We start from the raw sequence: 21,411 nt of genomic DNA, 5'->3' as shown, positions 1-21,411 counted from the left end.
AGTATCCAGAGTGAGAACAACAGGCTTTGAACAGCAATTTCAAAAAGTGCAAGACTAGGAGAGCCAGCCTCAGATCTTTGAAATGGGCTCAGATGGCTGCCTACAGCAATGCCCGTCGGTCTCTCAGAAACAGAAAAGCATCTTTGCTAAGAATCAAGGAAAAATATGATCCACTGTGCTGGCTCAGCCAGAGTCCAAAGCAGATTTGAAAAACAAACCAGAGAAAACATGGATCTAAAAATATACCTAAAGAGCAGGAAAATGGCAGAAAATGAGTGCAGCAAAGCTCAGATGGGAGAAAAGCAATGGAGAGCTTTCAGGGCTCAGTGTCTGGGGATGTGTGTGCAAGCAGACAGCAGCAGCAATAAGAGCAATAAAGCCAGGGCAGTTCTGAAGCTGCAAAGAGAAAAGGATGAGCTCATTGCAATCTCTGATTCGTGACAAGCGTGGCGGCTGCCGCTGCTGCCTCTCGCTGTGAATCAGTAATGAAGGGGTAGGCAAGGAGGGGGTTGGGAGGAGGAGGAGGAGGAGGAGGAGGAGGAGGAGGAGGAGGAGGAGGAGGAGGAGGAGGGGGGGGGTGGGGGGGGGTGGTGAATGAGCATGCAGAGAGCCTCTCGGGGGAGAATGCCGTAATAGGAAGCCAATAGTGAGCGGCTGGACAGCTGAGCTCCCCCTCCCCGTCTACCTTCAATCAATTCAGCTGTGAGGGGTTTTGCTGCTGAATCCCAGGCTTAGAGTGTATGAACTGCATCCTCTAACATTCGATGGGTAGGAAGAACCGGCCTGCCAGCTGATATCATGACTTGTATTCAATCTGCTGCTGAATAATGCAAACACAGACTCAGCGCAACCCAGAGACAGCCAGGTAGGGCAGGAGACACTCATCCCTCCCAGATGATGAATGGGAGAGGGGCAAGGACATCGTGATGGACTGCTGGTTCAGGAGAGAGCAGCAGGCAGCATCTGAAAAGCTGAGAAGCCGTAGCCCATCTTTGCACAGCTCATGCAGGACTGAATTAAATAATTTAAATCATGATAATTTCCAGCACTGTGTTCTCAGGACGCATTTCTAAATCTGGAGATGATGGGCAGGGAGGGAATGATGCCAGCACATGCATTTGAATTGATTCTAGAAATTAGCTGCATATTTGTAAGGAAAACGCTATGATGTCACACTTTAAATTGCCTCACATCACTCCTATGCAGGGAACAGACCAGGTGCCTCTGCTACTTGGTTAAAAACAGCCTAGCAGGTACTGCTTCATTTCATAGGTCTGGATTTTAGAAAGCATGTTTTTATGCTGCTTCATTTTTGAATTGCCTAATTATACAATGGGCTATGCAACAGAACAATACATATTTCCGACCGGAGCAGACAGTAATATTCCATACATATCTAACACACAAAAAGGTTGTAATTTAAAATATTGTGAGGAGCTCTACAGATCTAAAACATATTAATTGCAAACACTTCTGCAAATGCATATTTAAGCTCTAAACTTCATTTGTCTAACATGTCAAGAAAAACATATAGTTAAAATACTAACGCCAAGTAAAAATCTGTAGCATGGGGTCATTGAATTGAAATAATAAACATGTTCATGAGTAGTTCAAATATGAAAATAATTTTAATTTACCATCAACAAGCCTAGGTAAGTACTACAGGAAGCAGAGAAAATTTGAAAAAAATTAAGTAATTGCACTCAGTTTGATATACCACCCATAGTGGACTCCTATCAAATTTTCTTGGATGAGAAGGGTTTTTTTTTAAAAAGGATATTATTACCAAAAGTAGCCCCAACCACACACGTCACCTTGGCTCACAGTGACACATGAAGCAGGTGGGAAAACGGTTAAAGAACCAGCAGAAGTCACAGGTCAAAGATGACAGATGACAACAATGAGGCCTCAACCATTTATCCTCTGGTGACAGGGGATTTAAGTCAACCAAAGCACCTGCAAATTTTGTGCAGTATTGAATAAGCTGTTTAATACAGGGGGTCTTCTGAAAGCTGGTTTAAGTATCTCAGGTTGTGAAACACTGTTTTGCAGATGAAAATCTTCCGTATGGGCTAGTCCACAGAGCAGGGTTCTGAAGAATAGGAGTCTACAGTATTTCCGGCTAAGCTGAGATTAGGGGTATTTACTGAAGCCCTTTTCAAGAGAAGCCGTGACTTCCTTAAAAAAAAAAAAAAAGAAATCACAACCGACACGTTTCATTCCAGTTTAAGATCCTAGTAAAGACTGTGATGGGAACTATCCTATACTTTCGATACTTCCATGCCCATGCAGTTACAGAGATTCTGGTTTATTATCTAGTTTGTTATTATGTATATAGGTAAACACCACAATGCCGACCAGTTATCCATCACAGGTTAAATTACCAGGTTACCAAACTGTATGTTTGTAGGGTGAAAGGGTTTAAAGGAAAGGAGTAGTTTTTCATATCTTTTCTGAATTTTTAAAGTGTTTCCATCTAATTTAAGCACATTCTGGTAAACGTGATATTGTAGAAACATTAGGTTCTATCTTCCACATGCAAATTAAAACATTGCTCAAAACATTAAAAAGGAAGAAGTAAGAGCATGATACTGCATGCATAGGGAAGCAAGTTACAGAACTGACTAGAAGCACAGAGGTGAATGGGCAGAGTCATTGGTGACTTACGGGCAAAACAGGCAAGAGGACAGATAATTCAGAGCACTGTCCATGTAAAAAGCCTTAAATTCTTCCTTGCATAAATCAGACCTTAATAAGCTAATAGCTAACTCTCTTCCTTATAGAAACTCAGGTTTGGCTCATTTTGGGTAAGGTCTGGGCTTATAAAAAACGGAATGAAGTGATTATTAAATAAAGTCTTTCATTCTAGAAAACTGTAACAGGATTTAATAGAGGCTAAAACCAGATGAAAATCAGGTTATAAATAAGGTGTGAGTTTTTAGGAATGAGGAAAATTAACTACAGGATTAGCTTCCCAAGAGATGTGTTCTACTACCATCATTTCAATTTTTACATCAGACCTGGATTTCTTGTTTAAAAAGAGGTCTCTAAAATCCAAAAAATTCCAAGGCTTGACAAAAAAACTCTTAATTATCAGCTGAAATCCAAAGCTCTGTGTTTTTCAGGAACTCCTTTCACACAGCATAACAGTGAAGCATCATTCAGATTTGCAGTTTGAGACTTTTTACTCCCTACCATTCTTAAATACTTCTACATCCTCACTGAACACCACATCTTATTTTTAAGCATGTCTGACCAAGAATTGTGATTTTTTTCTTTCTGTAAACTTCACTATTCTTATCCATGCAATTATATTACTGTCCTGCATTCTTCAGAAGGGCCTGACTGAAGCAACCTTAAAAACTAAAAACGGCCCAAAAGGCAGTAACTGGCACACCAAGTAGAATGTCTTAGGGTAAACAGGTATTACTCGTGCTTTGACTTCCTTGTCATAGGCTATCTAGTCTTTAAGTACAGTTAAATTCAGTTTGTGGCCTTCCTATCCGTGAAATGTCTGTTTACTCACATGGTACTGATGCAGTTAAGATCTGCTCAGATGTACACAGCTGAGGTTCACTGAACTCAGAAGGAGGGCCTAATGGAAAAATATTCTCTAAGCGAATAAAACCATATAGAATATGACTTGAAATTATCTATATTTTCTGAATTCTGCACTAAGATACTAAGGGTCTTGATGGGGAGTCCTTTATAAGTCTCTGTACTGTAAAATATACCAAATTAGAAGAACATATGGAACACCATAGAACTTAAATATTTATGTATATATGTATATACACACGCACATGCCTGTATATAAAAACTGAGGAAATATTTGGGAAAAGCTCATGGGTTTCTTTCTAGCATTTTATGATGGTCAAAGTGGGAACTTTGTTCCTCTTGTACTGTTTTCCACGGGGAAAAAAGTATGCGCCATCATGACTATTGCAGCTTCTATCTTTAACACTTTGCCAAGAGTGCACAAAGCCTGAACACAAACATGTAAGTTTTAGGTGTTCATACTGGTTTAGTTCCCAGATAACAGTGTTCTCAATTGCATGTTTAACAAGGCATGACAACTTGCTGTAAAAACTGGCAAGCAGCCCACCTTGCATAATTTTAAAATTCCAACCCTATGTGAGCACTACAGATTTCTTTCTCCCCCTCTGCTTCCTCTGCCTGCCCACATTTTCCCTGTGCGAGCAGCCCAGTATTCTGTGTCCTCCCTCTGCCCCACTCCTTCCTGCAAAACCACTAGTCTTGTCTCCTGTCCTGAGCTTTGTGTTGTCAAGAATATCAAATTTTTATGATAATGGGGCACAGTACTGAAAGGTCCGTACTGAGATACACTAAACATTTTCATAATTGCTATATCAATTGCTAATTGATCAATGCTGATGTATGATACCATCTCTCTCTTCTATGTGAACTGTAGAAAACCAAAGGAATTGGATTGCCTTTAACATTTTAGTGGCAAAAATTACTGACTTTGAAAAACTAAATAGACTTCAAACAGATTCTAAAACTGGAAGAACAAAAAAGGAAGTTCTCTTTCAAGTGTATTCCTATAAAAGGATAAGACAAATTCTGCACCAGAACAGCTCTGAAAATCCATACAAATTACATCATGCCCACAATAAGAACTTCGCCTCTTACCTTATCAGAAATTATTTTGTCCTTTCTGTTCTTCAGGCTTAATTCCAAATGTGTAATCTGGATTTAGTGAAGTTTCTGTCTTTATCATTATTAGAAAGAACACCATAGAACAATTAGTTTCCATAGTAGATTCCATCAGCGATCTGTGCTGGAGTCATGCTGGTTGGCCTATCCTTAAATGGCTTGGAAAACAGGGTGAATTGTGAGGTGACAACGTTTGCAAATGCTACTAAATTATTCAGGGTTTTAAAGACAGGGGCTTACAGTAAAGAGTTCCATAAGGACCATAAGAGACTGAATGACTGGGCGATAGTACGGTAAATGAAAGTCAATGTAGATAAATGTAAATTGATGCATATGGAGAACAGTATCAATTTTACATATAAATAATACACTCTGAGCCGAGAATTGCTACTCAGGAATGAATCTTGGAGTTCCTGTGGACAGTTCTATGAAAATATCAGCTCAGTGCACAGCAGAGGTCAACAAAACAAACAAAACGGTAAGAATTAATAGGAAAGGAATAGAGATCTAAACAGAGAATGCCATTATTCTACAGTATAACTCCATAATGTGTTTTCATCTTTGCTATTACGCATTACTCCGGTCCTCCCATCTCAAAAAGGATATAATAGAAACAGAAGAGTACTTATAGAGTAAATAAGGCTCATGAGAGGCTTTCAAATGAGGAGACAAAAAATAGACTTAAGATTATTAAGCCTGGAAAATAGACAGTTAATGAGGGATATCGTGAGTGGTGTGGAGAAAGTGAAGAGGTACCAACTGTCCAAAATGCCTTCCAACACAGGAACCTCACATGAAACTCAAAGGTGACAGCTTCAAAGCAAATAAAATTATAATTAAGCTGAGAAAATGTCTGTGGCTACTAGTTTAGATGTGTTCAAAAAGTCACTGGACAAACCTATGCAATAACAATCCATACAGAGTTTGAGACATGAGACACTACTTCTTTCTCAGACAGTCTCCAAGACGCAAATTGCCAGAGAAAAAAAAAAGCATATTACTGCCCTGTTCTTACAGTCTTTCCCATGTATCCACTTGGCAACAAGATACTGGGATAGATATGCCTACAAGTCTGACCTAGAATGACTGTTTTTATGTTCTTTCTTACTTCAGTTACATACTTAAGAAAAAACTTTCCCACAGAATCAAAAGATTTGCTAGGTATATGACACATATCCAATATATTTAAATAATAATAAGAAATTATTATAATTATTAATAAAAAATAATAGTATCCATCAGAGCTGCATGTAGTCCTGAAAACACCATCTTCAGTTTCCAACATCTAGAAATAGCAAACAGACAATGTAATGGGGAGGTGTCATCAATATATAAATCAGGGTTCAGCACCGATGAGGAAATGCTGTTCAACAAATTTCATGTTACTTTCTCTGCTTTCAGACTTCTATTCCTTTAAAGACAGAGCACGTCTCCTCCCTCAAAATTCAAAATTTATGGTGAAAATTCACGTAATAGAAGTTTAACTGATTTTTGGTGTGAGGAGGAGATTGAATGGGCTACGAAAGTAACTAGTCCGCACAGGATGGATTTTTAGCATGCAGATAAAACGTGGACATTTAAAAATAGAGAATTGGTTATATTAAGGCTGGAAAATCAGTAGTCTGGAAGTTGAATGATTCTGGACATTTTCAGGTACAGATTTCTCTTTCTAAAGAGATAATGTCCAACATGTCACCAAGTATTAGTTTTTGTGGTAGAGGGGGAGGAATTCTTCAGCCCAGCAAAACCTACAGTTTAAGGACATCCTCAATTTAGGAACTAGAAATATAAAAACAGTGATCTGAGAGCCTTTTAAAAACTGAAATTCTTGTCCTCTGCCTAATGGAGAAGACCTTGAAAACAGAACAGTTGGTTCTGATCTCTAACACCAAAGAGTTAGGATCCTCTTCTTTACCAGAAGCTTCAGCTCTTATCCTGGGATCAGCTACATAAAAAGCTATTAAAAAAAAAATATACAAAGAACATCTATTTTGCCTTAGATTCTAATGCAGACACTTCTGTTTTATCTTGAAAAGAGCCTTTTGAAGATTTAATGCACTTACAGACTGGACTAAACCAGATCATCCAGAATCAAAACCAGTTTAGGTTGGAAAGGAACCCTGTATGTCACTTCATCCAACCTCTGTCTTAAAGCAGTGCTGATTTAAAAAATCAGTTCAGGCTCTTCAAGCCATTGCAAATGCAAAGTAAGAGTGTTTGTATCCAGAGACAGAATGAAACTGCTGTTTTATTGTTTGGATACAATGTCTAAGTCCTGTTACCTACACACTCAGTTAACTTTTCATGTCATACCTCTCAAAAAGTTACAGTAATTGCCACAGTTTCATCCCTGACTGAAAGACAATTAACATTTTTTAATTATCTGTCTTGACCATATGCAAGTTATACCTAAAATAAGCACCTGTCCAGACTTCACCAACATCCTCAGAAGTTTAGCCAGTAAGATTATACAAAATATCAGTATCTTATTTCAGGAAGATATCTGTTCTTCTTAAACTGCTTGCTTTCATCTGACTGATAAAATTTATTTCATTACTTGCTGTTATGACTTGAACCCTTTGGCTTTTTCCTTCTTTGTTTTCTTAAAAGACTACACTACTTTTTAAACACTAACAATCCAGGCTAGATAGTGGCAAGTGATAATTTCAGAAGGAGGTGATAAAGCGAGGCATAATCTCAAGGGAATGTCATACCTGTCACTTCAGTTTACACTGTAAGCAACACAGCTCCCTGAAGGAGCAGCTATAACTTACCCACGAAGGGCAGGATCTAAGGTGCACAAAAATGGATGACTGCTCTGGCTATTGTTGAGTATGTCCACTTCTCATAAGCATCAATTTTTGAGCTGAGCCTTTTAACACAGAACAAAATTTCAGACCTGATTTTAAAAGTAATACATTGGTGCAAGTGGTAATTCAGGAAATAAATGATGGACAAAATCCAAAAAATATAGTGTGTGTGACTTCCCTTAAAGATCCAGTCATTCACCTCTAAAAAGATTAGTACAGAATTAAGGAGATGCAGAAGAGAACTACTAAGATGCTCTAGAGTTCAAGAACACTCAGAATATTGGTTTATTTAGTAAATAATATGAATGATATCTATAAATAATTCAAGGTGATAAACACCAGTGTGAGAGTTGCTGGGAGGGGACTATTTAAGATAAAGGATAATGCTGATATAAGAGTGGAGGAGTGTAAAATTATCAGTAATAAATTTAAACTGGAATAAGGGAAATTGCCTTCCACCAGCAGTATCGCTGCTGATACTAGTTTACGAAATGGATGCCACGTCACATAATGGCATAATATGGCAGAGATGCGTTTCTTTCACCCAGGAGGTCCTCTTCAGTCCAGATACAGAATGATATAAAGATAATGAATAACCTTCCTTATCCAAGGTAATTTTAACATTTTTTAAAAAAAAAAAAAAGTCTAGGGAGTCTCTGTATCAGTTAATTGAATTAATAGCATCATCTGCTGTTCCTGCCATTGTAATTGGTATGCTTCTCCATAACTTGCTCACGGACAGCATTGAGACTGAAAGGTGGCAACAGAAATAACCAAGAAACACAACTGTGTTTGTATAGCATCACTTGTCAACGTGCAGTGAGAAGGAGCGTAAGAACTCATAAGCACCGTTAGACATGCTGCTCACGTTCGCCTGAGTTCAAGGAATGACATATAAAAGTACTGGTTTTAAGATAATATATGTACTGAATTGAATCTCTATAAGATAATGATGCATTGGCTGGGAAACACAAGCAGCTACATATACATTATGGTTTCTCACTATTTTCTACCCATTTCAATTTGAATATTATACACCTTCCTGATCAAAACTCTGGTTTCCTTTGGCATTAAGCAACACGTTCTTAATAGCCACCCAGATGAAAGCTCAACAACCTAAGTGATGACTTTAAGTGTTGTCATGAATCACACTCCATGAGCAGATGAATCTTCAAAAAGAAAGTTTGGATATGGACCTGTTTTAAAACCCTGTGCTTCATTCTCACATTTCCAGTAAACGTGCACTCTTCCCTGCCTTTTCAGTAGTTAGCACCTACAACAGTAGTTAATCTAAAGCCTGATTTCTCCACAATCACATATTTTAGTACTTGCCTCAGTTTGCTAATTCCAAAACAAAGCATGCATTTAGCTGTTTTTGTTAACATAGCAAGATCAGAAACAGAAGATTAAGAAAATAATTACTGAAATACTAAAATACAAACAAAAGCTTATTATTGATTTTTCTTAGCATATGTGAAGATGTTAATGTTTGCTTTGTAATTTCCAACAAAGAAACTAACTAGTTGATGACAAAAGGGATCAGAAAGTATGCTGGCACTGGAAGGGTACATTTTTCTCTGTCATTCTCAATTAATTGTCTTAATCGGGATTTTTAAAATTAAAATATCGATGTTGTTTGTTGAGTTGTTCTAAACCAGTCTTCTACGCTGCCTTTTTCAACACTGTGGTTCTTCTCACACCCCAACGCTTCACTATATTTTCTACTGCTCAGAAAACGAAAGATGAGGGATTTGATTTTTTATCAGCTCAGCTTAACTAAATGTTAATTCAGGTGCAGTCTCTACATGATGTAACTAAATGATTAACATCAAACTGTAAGATACTGCCGCCAGCTGGAGACCCTGACAGATGAGCATACTGTCGAGTACACGTCGAGCACTGACATGCACTAGAAAGCATAACATTTGGATGCCACAGAAAAAAAGACCATGCTTTTCCTTTGATAAGAAAATAGATTAATGCCCTATTCCAAATTATGGCCTCAATACCCGAAGAGCTTTAATGCTCTAGCTGTTTATTGTTACGATCATACTCAGAATGTGGGAGAACGAAAGGGAAAGGATTCCCCTAGTGTCTTAAATACATGTTTATTTTCCAAAGATTACTGCATGATGTGTCTGGTAATTGGTCACAGAAGTAGTACTGTCATTTCAAAACTAACAAGCATTCACTTTGAATACTAGCAGCTGGTTTTAACAGTGAGAAACTGCATTGAGTAAATGGCAGTTCAAGATAAAAGCTTCTATTCTGTCATTATTTGATGAGGGATTGTGAGGCACATGCTTCACAAGGAAGTGAGGAAAATGGCATTTACACAATAAAGACTCCGATATTCCACTGATGAAGGATTTCCTCATCCAATTTAAAAATAATCCAAAAGACTGCAGATGAGAGAATAATCACTCTGTTTTAACAAAGAACAAATCCTCAGGAGTTGTTTTCATTCACTTCAGAATCAGAGAGAAACAAGACCTTAGAAACACATAGTTTTTGAAGTGGTTGTTCTGCAGTATGCACACTCAGTTTCTGTAACTGAAAAAGACCAGTACACTAAACCACTTTGTTTCTAATGATTATGAGAGATTATGGATACATTTGAACAGGAAAAAAATTACTTCAGGTCTCAGAGTACAAAATTATTTTCTTCCCTACCAGAACAACAATTCCTGCTGAAAGCAAATCATATTAAACTGTATATAATCACCAGCTCCATCTTGGTACCACTATGGAACTATACTCCTATGTAAGTGTTTCTGACTTCGAATCTTATCTTACTTACCTGTATTTTCTTTGCATTGTTTTTTGGCTGCAATATAGAAATAGTTTCTCAGGATAGCACCTCCCTTATCCTTTAGAGCCTATTACTGCCAGAACAGGCAGATACAGTATATTGTGTGTATATATGTATATATACATATATATGTAAAAAGCACTGCTATAATCAGAATTATAATCAACTCTTAAAACCCTCAAACTCAGAAAATAGTTACAATAAGACCAACGAAATACCTCTTCTGGAACAGCCAAAGAAAAATGTTCAGCTGGATAAGCAGCTTGTTGTGGAATACACATAAAATGAAAAGACTGAGCAGTTTCTGTTAAAAGAAATTGGGCTAATTATTCAACACAAAAATATTCCTTATTTGCAGTATGACATCCATGAGTTAAGAATTTTAGTCCTTTCCAACATTATCACATTTTCTAAATAGTTGTTCTGTTGCTAATCTCAGTTCAACCATTCCCACTAGCAGCAGCAGGAAACGTAAGGAAAACAGACGCCTGGGTGTATACCCATGGTCTCAAAGCCATCCTTCATAACCAAATCGAACAAAGTTCTCCTTTCCTGAAAACCTTGCCAGTCATTTTCAGCTCAGTGTAAGTACTCCTTTTCTTTCTCTTTCTTCAGTTTTAAGACCTATAATCTGGTATCTTTACCTCTTTCCAGAACCTGTTCCTACTTCTATGGCAGCATATCTATATTGGGTGTCACTTGGATGCTTGCTTTCACTTCTTTTACTAATTTGTCATGCCATTACCTGCTAGATTTCCTTTTGTCCGTACTGGCCTTAAAAAATAGATCATCAATAAGATCCCATACTTGCAAATAAAATACGAAACATGAAGAAAGGAGCACATGCTTCCCCCTCGCCCTTTTCACAAATTTAGATTTGTGTAGGAGCACTTCCCTGGAAACGTACATTAAACAAATTTCATGTTTACAGGCATTCTTCATTTAATACATATGTAGAAAGTCACACCACCATTTGACAAATTAACTGTGCTAGTGTAAAACATAAGCTTTTTTGAACATTTCCTTACAATAATGCTACGTACTATCTCATATCTACGCTGTGATACTTCGCCCACGTTACCCAACCTCAAGTGAAAATGTCTGTGGTTTGAAATTTCCAATTGCTGTGTTCACAGCTGCAGCATATATATACTCCTAGTGTGGAGCACTTTTGCTGTAGGACTTTGTGCCACAGAAGCTCACTCTCCGAGAATTACTCTTCACTGAGTAACTCAATTAGTAGTTGTTTGTCCTTTCTAGGTAATTGATAAGGAAGTGGGAAAACACACTGGAGGACTAGCAACAGCCAGGGTTGTTGGTTAGGAGCGACAGGTTGTTCTACCTTGAGTTTTAGTCTAAATTATTTGATGGGAATACAATTTGAATTCAAAGGTGGCATTTCAAATTCCATATCACATGCCTGTACATGGAATGGATTTGAACCAGTGCCAACCTGTGAAGGTTAATGTAAGTTAACTTTGAGCTATCTCAGTGACATCAAAAGGGCCAATGCTTTACCTACAGGTTTATCTGTTTGCTTAGGTAAATTCTGTGTCCAAGCCAAAGACTTCCATTCCTCTCTTGACGTTACAAATATATTTGAAACCAAACAATACTCCATCACATTTTTCTTGAATAGTTATATGAAAGAACCCAGACACAAAATAAACATGCTGTGAAATGAATCAGAATTGTTTTCTTAATAGTAATTATACGAGACATTTAAATCCTTAGACTGCACTCCTTGTTCCACGAACTTTATGACATGATTAAGTTTAATAAAAACAGATCTACCATAAGTACAATTTTGAAGACATCTTTACCAAAACAGATGATATTTCTCTTCTGTTTCCCCCTCCAGAAGTCCCACTTCTATCGTTCCCTTAGACATGATACATTAAGCTAAGAAAATATTCCATACAGTTTAATAAAATTAACAAAAAATCCCTTCTAATCAATGACTTACCTTCAAGAGAGCCAAGGCTACGTGGAAGATTATGTTCATACCCTGAAAATAAGAAGAAAAATACTTCAATCAGTCCCAGAATATAAATCTCTCTTCCCTAGTACTTATCATTACGTAGCAACAAAACTAGATGCTGCAAATTTCTAGGGACTGCTTTCCTTTTCCCTGCTACACTTCAAAGTTCATCATTAAAGCCCCAAGGCACAGTTTCCAAACTCCTGGCTGGGGAAGATGATGACTCTTTGGAGCTTTAGGAATCTCACTGTTCAGTTAGTCAAGTGCTACTGATGTGACAGGATATCCTTCCATCATTTCAGTACCTGTCAATGCTTGTTTTCATGAATAATGCAGAATATTGTAAAAAGCAGGGCATCAAGAAAATATAATAAATATTCTAGTTGACAGGATTTTTTCCAAGTAACTAAGCTTAGCTATGATTAATCATGTACAACCTTTCACGCTCAAACTGTAAAAAACCCCAAAATAAAATTAAAAAAAAAGCCACAAGTACAAAATACACCTTTTTTCTGTTATCAGCCAAAAATCAAAACCATTTCACAGGTAAGCAAATTGATGTCTGTATCAAATAGTCTGCTTTCTGGTTTGCAAAAGCTGGAAATACAGGTGTAGAGAAATCCATTCAGTGAATAATACAATGACAATGTCCAATTACCTAGAAATCAAAGAAAGTAAAACCCACTCCACTGACTGACTACAGAGGGGGGGAAAAGGCTACATTTCCACTTACGTTGTATACAAAACCAAAAAATACCACTCCTCCGCTTTCGTTCAACACCTTTTTATTTTGACAATCAATACCTTGAGATTTTCCCAGGGGAAGGGGAACACATACCCTGAATGAGGCTCCACTGGAGCAGCCTAACTGAAACTACTCTTGAGGTCCCACCTGGAAAACTAGCCAGGGGCAGCTCAGGTCAGAGGACACAAGCCAACAGCCTTGCTGGCAGTGCACACATTGCCTCTGCTGATGGAAGAGATCCTCCTGTCTGTAGCCTACATATCTTGATTATTTAAGATTATAAATAGCTTTGTGTTCATCCAAGTATGAAAAATACCATATGCAATTCTCATTTGCTGTACTATGTACTTTGTGTTCAAACTGTTTTCCTAGGTTATATTTTACAAATCTTCTTGCCTACTTGTTTAATGGCATGATAAATCTTTTCTTATAATGCCTTTCAGAGCTGATACCTAAAAACATCTCTACAGATTCGCACACAAGTAATACTGTCTCCGCAATACATATTCTTGTGGGACAACAGCAGGAGTTTTTATAATGGAACCTTCTCCAAGAAATTTCTGCTTCTGCAATTGAGTATTTTTCCAAGCTGCTTCCTGAAAGCCTGAGACCATATTTCTATAAAAATTAGCCTTTATAAAAACATGCAGAGGCTTTCAGAGGCATCCTTGGGAAGAAACTGTATTTTTTTTACATGGATAGTGTGGTGCCTTGAAGGGATTTTACCATTAATGAGTCTTGAAAATGCTGCAACATTAGGCATAATGAGTACTGCAACACTGTGAATTACTTTGCAATTCGATGCATTATCATTATGATAACAAACTGACTTTTTCCACTAGAGGTCAGAATTGTAGCAGGACTGAACCATGCTTCATTAATAGGAAACCCTTCTTCCAAATGGAATAACAAATACTTGAAGTACAAGAACAGTTATTTTGACTTTTATATTTCTTTTTAATAGAAAAAATGTCTGTCTGTGAATTTCAGTTATGACACTGATAATATTACAGCAATAGCAGCAGTAAATTAAGTTCATAGTACTCTCATAGTTCTATTCCAAATATCAATCTGAAGTCAGCTATTCATTCTGCACAGTCATGACATTAACAACTTTTATTTCCCAATAGAGAGGATTTGGTATGAACAGAGAAGCTATAAATGAGAGCCATAAGCACAAGCCATCACAAACATTGTGTTTTCTTTTTAACTAACTGGTTGATCTGATTTTGTTATTTTATGACTAGGACTATTATGTGCAATTGTAGGATTACTGAGCAATCAGTGTCCTGTGTATTTTCTGGCACTACGAAAAACACATAAAAAGAAAACCAAACCAGTTTTCACTTATTTTCTAAATTATTTTATTCTGACCTGCCTGAAACTCCCATTGCTCCTGAATTCAAATTAATCAAACTCACTCCTGGTACTCCTCTCACATGATCATTCTTCACATGGATAGCAAATGCAGCAGAAATAGGTTTCCTCCCGCCTTGAGGATCCCCAGCTCTTTTTCTAGCCCCACTGGGCTAGGGGCAGGTCACAGACTCCCTCATGTTACTTGAGATAATCCGTTCAATGCACAAGGACCCTAAAATCAGAACACCGAAATGACTTAAAACCTTTTTATACAGCTGTCTTGAGTGGTAACTTCACTATTCCTGGCAAAATAAACCGTCCACACCTTTCTCTTTTCTCAAAGGGAGATATAACTCTCAAACCAAGGGAATATTTTAGACCTGAGGCATCAATTGCTGCAGCTTCACACTGACCAGCTTGGACTTACTGGACCTGAAGGACTAATATACCCCTTGACAGCTGAATGAATTGGAGGTGGCATCCAGCAATCTACAGTAAGGCTTCACATTTGGATTTACAGCAAGATGTTTTAGATTTCAAATGTGGTGCCTTACCCACCCATTTTAACACATTTTATAACCACTGATCTACATAAGTTATTTTTTCCTAATGCATGCAAGACTATTCTGACACAGCCAAGTTTAATGATTATGATTATGAAAATGCTCAGCTCATTTTTCCACAATCTCTTATTTAAAATTCTATTTCATTTACCACACACTGATTTATAAGATTCAGCTTAAACTTCCCTATCTATTTTAGAAGAAGGACCAAAAATACCAATGTGCACCAGACATATAAATCATTGCTAGCAATATCCCTCCAGCAATTTTTTAATGGAAACATGAAAGTACATACAAATCATCCACAAGAGGGAAAGAGAAGGGAGCCCATATTAAATAAGCTTTGGATAATTATTTTTCAAAACCAAAGGTCATATGTTTAACAAGGCATTTGAAAATAAATGCTTTAATATCATGCAGATCTCATCTTAATATTTAAAAATTTGAAAATGTGAAAGCTGTTCATAATCACCTAAACACTTCGGGGTTTTTAATATACAATAGTTGAAAGTAAAAATATATACTTACTAAACAAGAACTGCTGTAAGAGCAACAGGAATGGTTAGGGGCTTATCACCATGTCATGTCACTTCTCAATTATGTGGCCATTCTCTGTTTTGCAGAAGGCCAGCAGTTCCTATGACAGGCTGGCTTATCTGCCTAGTTAAGCAACAGCACAGTATCTTCTTTTTTAGAACAAGTGTTATTAAGATCCCTCTTAAGCTCGTGTAGAGGCCTAGAGCATTTTAACAGATCTCATTAAGTTCAGGAATTTTGGAGAAGGAACAAGCTCTACTCAAAGCAGACAAATCTTGACTATTCTGCAATCAAGATGGTAAGATAAGGGTCAGGAAAGGGAAAATGTTAGAGTTTGTGCCATCTTACAGCCTCCTTATGGCTCCTGCTGACTGCTACACTGACCATTCTCTGCTTTACAAAGACTTCCATAGGACAGCACTTACTCAAGAAGAAAGAGCATAGTTTTTCAGAAGAACTCTTTGTACCTACTGGGGTCATAGTGCTGGGATGAACACTTACCATCTGGTAGGTCACCATTTAACTCATTAAGATTGAGCTTCATGGAAGCATGCACTTATTTGAACTATATGTCAAAAGCCCATAATTTCCGACAAAGATTGTAGGTAACATTCTCATGGGCAAAACAGTGAAACTATAGCTCATGAGACTGTAAAAGCGAAACACTTCAACTGCAAATGATACATATGCATTGAAATAAAGGCTGGCTTAAAATTAGTGGAAATCTTATTATGTTAAATCTCTTCCAGCAAGAGATTTTTACAGCTCTTTAACTCCCTCTGAAGCCAAGATTCCTTCTGCAGATAGAAGCCCTCTTTGAGGAGTCCTCACTTTTGAGTCCCTCTGCACTCTGAAACATGATGATTTTCAAAAAGGCCCAAAAAGATTATTTGGAACAAAGAACAAACAGAGAATGGTAAAGATCCGATTTTGTAGGCTCCAGTTTATATTCAATGAGATCTGAGATAGAAAGGATGCTTATGGCTTCCTTTAGAAGGGAGAAGGCATATCTATCCATTTGACCCAGAAAATCTACCCAGAAACCAGGAAGTTAAGCACGCAGCAAACTAACACTTGCTACTGGCAAAGCTCAACAGCATTGGGTGGAGCTGGCAGAAGAGTTAGGCCAAACAATTTAGTCATGTAATATCTAGACAACATTTGCATAGGGGACAACTTCAGAATTTATCTCCTGTTTTAAAACTTTTCTTTAATGTGAGAAGGTAGGCTACATTAAATACTAGCATCTCTCCCTCTCCAACCAGACTGCCTGACAGACATTCCTCTGGTTATAAAGCAATGCCCTCTGCACCATTTTCACAAATAAAAAGAAGTTAGAAGTTAGTATCTTCAAAAATATATGGAAATTTCATTTAATATTAGTGTCTTTATCTATGGTTTTGCTCCTGGATACGCATGACATGTAGGAGGAAACAGTGACAATACTGAGACAACAGTTTCTAATTTTCTCGCTAATATAACTGTTTAGTAAGAAAGTTTTATCTGTTGCTTATACAAAGCTTGCTAGTTGTGCTTTGTTTGAATGAGGGTTAACCTTTCTTTTATTAGTTGTCTTGTCCATGAACTAGAATAAATGTGCAAGCTTTACCAGCACCAGGTAAAGAAGATGTATGTGAAAGTCAATTGAGCACCTCAAGGTCTGAGAAGTCTCAAGCCTCACATGACATGCCATCAGGAGAATCAGTTAACCTGTTCCAGCTTTCTAATAACTGATTTTTCCTTTTTATAACAAGAGATTAGCTATTCAACTGAAGTTAATTTGACATTGTTTCATAATTCAAAAGTGTTTCATAATTATGTGTTCAGTTGCACACTCTTTCAAAGGAGATACAGAGGGTAATTGGGGTTACAAACTCTAAAGGAGAATTAAAATTCTATTTATGTTTTGGATTGCTTCCAGCAAAACATTTGTTTGGCAACTCTAATATGTGCAGAGCACACAATAAACTTTAAGAATGTCACAAATGTATTTATTTTGCTGACAACATAAATATATGGTCTGAAGCTCAAATTTCTCTTTGTAAGTAATGCAGACTCGGAGCACGCTCTGCAGGGATACGCGTGTTAATTAACATCTTTTACTCAGATTTAGTTTGTATAGCTTGCACATTTATTCTAGTTCAATGGCAAGACAACCAATGAAAAGAAAGGTTAACGCTCATTCAAACAAAGCAGAACACAAACTAGCAAGCTTTGTCTAAGCAAAGATACAACTTTCTTACTAAACAGTTACATTAGTGAGAAAAAAAAGAAAAAACAAATTGCACAGAGATCTTACTGCTAACGTATGAGGTACAGTCTACCTCTCGGACTGGGCTTCCTCTATATACATTGCCTATTACAATAATTCACAAGAGGAAATGCTGTAACACAAGAAAGAAGCAAAGAAAATACAGAAATCTCCATGATGCTGTGAATAACACACAAACCAATTAAAATCAGTTGACTGAATTATTAGATAAGCAGGTACCAGGGAGACGGCAAAAATGGCACCATGGGTTTCAGTATTTATTGTGCCACTTTTCTGTATTTTTCAGCATAGAAAGGTACATGCTAAGTACTATCAGGTGACCATGAACCTCTGTTACTGTGATTTCACATGAAATTTTGGTTGGCTGGTTGGTTGCTTTTAACAGAAATGAACGGGATTTAGGAGTGCTAGTGAATATTTACATGTTTTGAGTCATTTTCACATAATTTGCTGCTGAGATGTTGTTACGGCTGAATGAAGGTTAAGGTGCTATGAGATTAGCACTTTTTTCTCTCCAGTTTCTGTGACTGTTTTCAAAGAATAACATTACAGCCACAGAATTTTAAGTCATTTCCACATATCAAATTGCTCCCTGACATTGGGTATTTCTGCAGTGGCATGTTCCCAATTCACAGGCAGCTGGTTACGGGCTGCCAGCATGCCTTCTCCATTTGCTTGACCAAGCCATACACTAACACTTTTCTCATTTTCAGAGATTTAAATTACAGGGGTTTTAGACATTCCTTTCCTTCCTTCCAAACCTGATTAATATGGGACAAAGAAAGGGGCCTGAATCCACACCAAGCATCAAGGACCTTATCATATACATATAATGAGGACAGAAAAAGAGGCCTTATATCTCTGTAGATAAAAGAGGTCCTCTAGCTCTCATCTGGAAACAGGGTATGGCTGTTAAACATGCTTATAGGAGCCACAATCTTCCAGACCCAAATTTTCTCGAGAGAAGACAAGACGAGGGGCTCAGAACATCTCTTGACAGAGAGCCGTGCCTCCTTCCTGCTCTACATGTGGTCACATAACACACAGAAAAATGCACGCCCATGTTAAATCAATGTCCTACTTCCCTGCACTCCGTCTGATCTCCTTCCCAGTGTTCACTCTTCTTCCTTTCTCTGCCACTACACAGTCCTGGCCCTTGCCTCTCTACACCTTGATATTCATTTTCCCTTTCCAACAATCACTCAACTGCAAAGTTCACATTTTGATTTTATGTACTTAGAAAACTCAGCATGACCTCAGATTCCAAGCACAAAGTAATGGAAAGTGTTTTGGCAGAGCCAGACTCTGCTACCCTCTTTTTTAAAAACAGTCCCCAAATTAGCTTAGCTTCCTGGATTTGTTCACAGAATATCACTCTCTCATTTGTGATACTTTTCTTCAGTTATTTCTGAAGCGTTTTTGAGGATTGCCAAGACTGCTTAGAATATGCAGCTATTCAAATACAGCAGATGGCACTGGTGTTAAGTAAGCATTATGGAAATTTACTGTATTCCTAGAAAAATCAATCAAGTGAACATCAACTTATAAATGGCTAAAATATTTCAGTAGCAATGGGGAAAGTAATTCAGAGACACACTGTGACATGGCATTAGATGTCTCTTCCCTCCAAGGCACAAACTAGGTCATTCAAATAGGTCCCTCATCTTTGGTAACTTTTCACCTGCATCTTAGAACATTTTCTGAAACAGAAGCAGCCTCAACATTTTAGGACCACAACATTTGTCAACATCGCTGAAAAGGTACCTTCTGTTCACATAAGTTATCTTGAATTGCAGACTGTTGTGAGACTGTTTTTTCTTTGCTCATGCTAAGCATTTATCACCAGCCTTGTTATTTTTGGGATAAACAAGCTGCAGCTATGAATGGAAGATACATAAATTACAGATGCTCACAGGAACAGCTCGGCAACATAGTGTAAAGGGTTATGTTAAACCCCATGGCTCTCCAAGAACCTCTTAGATGTACTCTATTAAAATACTCTTCTCCTCAGCCCAAGCTTGAACTATTATAAATTCTGTGTAGCTTTAGAAGTGATTAGAACATTTTGTGCTCCCCTGTCCCTGTGGCAATACAGAACACAGTATTACATATCTCAAATATTTCTGCTGTTGATTGAAATTTTATATCCAAACACCTAATACTTCTTATGACCTTCACTTTGAAAAGAACTTAAAATTCTCTATCATCATTATAATCTGAACATTTTAAACACACACATACAAAAGCTTTAGAGTTCCTCAGGCACCAAACACACATTCAAATACTACATACTTTTTTCTTTTTACTTTAATTTCTGTTCTAGTACTAAAAAAACCTCATAGTGGAATACAACTGTAGTCATTACATATATTACTTTTAGCATGGATTTAAATAACTCATCTAAATACATAAAATTAAAACATCCAAGTCTAGAAAACATGAGCTAATGCCACTGCAGACCTGAAGTTTTTGCAACAAAAAGATTATAATAGCTGACATGTCAACAGACACTTGAAGGTAGCAAACCAGCATTACCATTGGACACGTATGTTCAAATTCTAGTCTTCCATCTCCAGTCTGAGACACAACCTATTCTCTTTCTTCTTAAATTAATAAAAAGCTAGTTATAGCAGTCTCAGAAAGAAATCCTTTCCAGTCTCTCTACATGAAACAGCAGTGGCTGATAAAGACTTCAGAAAGGAGACTTAGCTCTCCAGCAAGCATGACACAAAGAGCAATGGACAGGAGGAAAGACACAGTCTAAGTGCCAAAGTCTAATCACCTATATCCATAAGAAGGAAAACAAACACACACACCACCTAGCCTTTTCCAACTCACATGTATGACATTGACTTTACTTTTGTAAATGGTACTGAAATAATGCAAGCAGTTTCAGCACAGATCTATACCTACTTAGAATTTAAGCCAAGCTTTTAATATGCTGTTACTAAAAGAGGTTTTATTTCTAGCAAGCCCAGTCTGCTGTTTTGTAAGATTTATTAAAACATTCATAACTGGAAGGGTCAACAAATGTAAACAATGTGTCAACAATAAGTAGATCCAAAAAAGTCAATTTTTCTTCCCCTATAGATCTACAGAAGATAAACAACTGTACACAACCTTTTATTTAATTCACAATTCATCTGACTGCAGATTTACAGAGGAAGTGGGCTTGTTCCTGACTCAATTCCTGAGGAAGTTTAATAAATTAAAATGTTAATCTGTTCTTTCTCAACTCTGTTGAAGGCATCACAGAAGTATCTGACAGTGACAGATAAAAAATAGCAGGCTATTATGGTATCTACTACTCAGTACTAACACGCAGAGACGACTGGTCTTATCGTCTGAGTGATACCATACGGCATAGTGTTTCCTGGCACATCCATTCTTCAGCAAGACATGCCTAAGACAAAAATCAGATCTTCAGCACCAATAGTTATAATTCTTCTAAGATTTTCATTATTTCATTATGAAGCAGTGCTCCCAGGAACCACATCTACACAACGTGGTGCCATATTTTTATTATCAATAGGTGCTCATTTGCCAGCACCAAGTCATTCACATTCTAAAAGACTTCTAAAAACACCCATCAGTCTTCATTATCACGGATAGTCTCTCAAAAATGATTATAAAAGTTATTTTGTACAAAGTTACA

General features: G+C 37.3%; 1 protein-coding gene across 1 annotated transcript in view; it reads right to left on the bottom strand.

The window, feature by feature from the left end:
• RABGAP1L (RAB GTPase activating protein 1 like) overlaps window positions 1-21,411 on the bottom strand; it is a 258,884-nt gene that overhangs the window by 73,228 nt on the left and 164,245 nt on the right. The window contains exon 18 of the mRNA XM_086463421.1: window positions 12,266-12,307. Within this exon, the coding sequence (XP_086319547.1) occupies window positions 12,266-12,307 (42 nt within the window). The remainder of the gene's footprint in view (window positions 1-12,265; window positions 12,308-21,411) is intronic.

The sequence above is a fragment of the Leptosomus discolor genome, chromosome 3 (genome assembly GCF_034619465.1).
Source record: "Leptosomus discolor isolate bLepDis1 chromosome 3, bLepDis1.hap2, whole genome shotgun sequence".
NCBI classification, from domain to species: Eukaryota; Metazoa; Chordata; class Aves; order Leptosomiformes; family Leptosomidae; genus Leptosomus; species Leptosomus discolor.
Note: the sequence above shows the minus strand (reverse complement) of the source record. Positions and strands in the feature narration are given on the sequence as shown.